The 1839-nt window shown below is 33.3% G+C and overlaps 1 protein-coding gene across 1 annotated transcript in view; it reads right to left on the bottom strand.

Moving 5' to 3' along the window:
* Positions 1-1665, bottom strand: part of LOTGIDRAFT_175959 (hypothetical protein) — a gene marked incomplete at both ends in the record, with an annotated part of 7372 nt that extends 5707 nt beyond the window's left edge. The window contains 4 exons of the mRNA XM_009063699.1: positions 272-421; positions 1058-1201; positions 1290-1433; positions 1549-1665. Of these exons, the coding sequence (XP_009061947.1) occupies positions 272-421; positions 1058-1201; positions 1290-1433; positions 1549-1665 (555 nt within the window). The remainder of the gene's footprint in view (positions 1-271; positions 422-1057; positions 1202-1289; positions 1434-1548) is intronic.
* Positions 1666-1839: the final 174 nt, after the last annotated feature.

Consider the following 1839-nt stretch of genomic DNA (forward strand, 5'->3'; position numbering starts at 1 on the left):
GTCACTTCAGTTATTGGTTTGTGTTATCTCATGATAAGATCTTGTATCAAAAAGGTTACTGAAAACCGGTAAACGTACCAAAGGATGCAACACAAAAAATTCGGTCTTCGGCGCTCATAATGTTGAAATATCATAGAATTTCACAAAAGATAGCTACATTGCTCTCAAAATAACGATCCATTGATATTCTACCTTATTGCGTGAAATCGATTTGTCTTGGCAAACGTCATCAAATGTATTTACCCTCCGGAACATGATCGTTGTATATTACCTTGAGTACAATCTAGAATTGTTGGACTATAACCCACAGAACATCCACCAATACATTCTCCTGTCACATGATCACACATTGAATTTTTCAGACATTTTCTGATATTACAATTCTTCTGACAACCAGCACCATAGAAACCATCAGGACATTCTAATGTATAAAACAAAAAAGTATATGTAAAACGTTTATCAATGAATTCTATCACATGGATTTCCTCAAATTTGATGATTAATTTGCAAGCTCAAGAATCTTATTTATAACCTGATTTACTTACCTACTGTACAATCATCTTCTTTATAACCTGGTTTACTTACCTACTGTATAACCATGTTCTATATAACCTGGTTTACTTACCTACTGTACAATCATCTTCTTCATAACCTGGTTTACTTACCTACTGTACAATCATCTTCTTCATAACATTGTTTACTTACCTACTGTACAATCATCTTCTCTATAACCTGGTTTACTTACCTCGAGTACAATCATCTTCTTTATAACCTGGTTTACTTACCTACTGTACAATCATCTCCTCTATAACCTTACCTACTGTACAGTCATCTCCTCTATAACCTGGTTTACTTACTTACTGTACAATCATCTTCTTTATAACCTGGTTTACATACCTACTGTACAGTCATCTTCTCTATAACCTGGTTTACTTACCTAATGTACAATCATCTTCTCTATAAACTGGTTTACTTACCTGATGTACAATCATCTTCTCTATAACCTGGTTTACTTACCAACTGTACAATCTTCTCCTCTATAACCTGGTTTACATACCTACTGTACAATCATCCTCTCTATAACCTGGCGTACAGCCATTATAACATTTCCCTGTTATATGAGGACAGTGTTGTGATCCTTTACACTGCCTATTGTCACATCCTTTACTACACATATCTCCATAGGCACCATTCTGGCATTCTAAAATAAAACATAAATGAGACTGTGAATCCTTGTTATTTTATAAGTTTCAGGGAAATGTATTCTGTTAAAATCAAGACAGACTTACTTTTTATACAATCATTTCCTCTATAACCTGGTTTACAACCATCTGTACATTGTCCTGTTATATGATGACATTCTTGTGATCTTTTACAATGTCTCTTGTTACATCGTTGATTACATCTATCTCCATATTTACCACTTTGACAACCTGAAATATAATATAAAGAATTCTATATAGGACTGAGATTTCTTGATATTTTATCATTGATAAGTGTAGACAGTTCGATTCAAAACTTACTCAATTCAATCATATCCTCTATAACCTGGTTGACAACCATCAGTACATTGTCCTGTTATATGATGACATTCTTGTGATCTTTTACAATGCCTATTGTTACATAGTTTACTACATTTATCTCCATAGGCACCATTTGGACAACCTGAAATATAATATAAAGAATTCTATATAGGACTGAGATTTCTTGATATTTTGTTATTGATAAGTGTAGACAGTTCGATTCAAAACTTACTCAATATACAATCATATCCTTTATAACCGGGTTGACAACCATCAGTACATTGTCCTGTTATATGATGACAGTGTTGTGATCCTT

The sequence above is a fragment of the Lottia gigantea genome, assembly GCF_000327385.1.
Source record: "Lottia gigantea unplaced genomic scaffold LOTGIsca_591, whole genome shotgun sequence".
Classification (NCBI taxonomy): domain Eukaryota; kingdom Metazoa; phylum Mollusca; class Gastropoda; family Lottiidae; genus Lottia; species Lottia gigantea.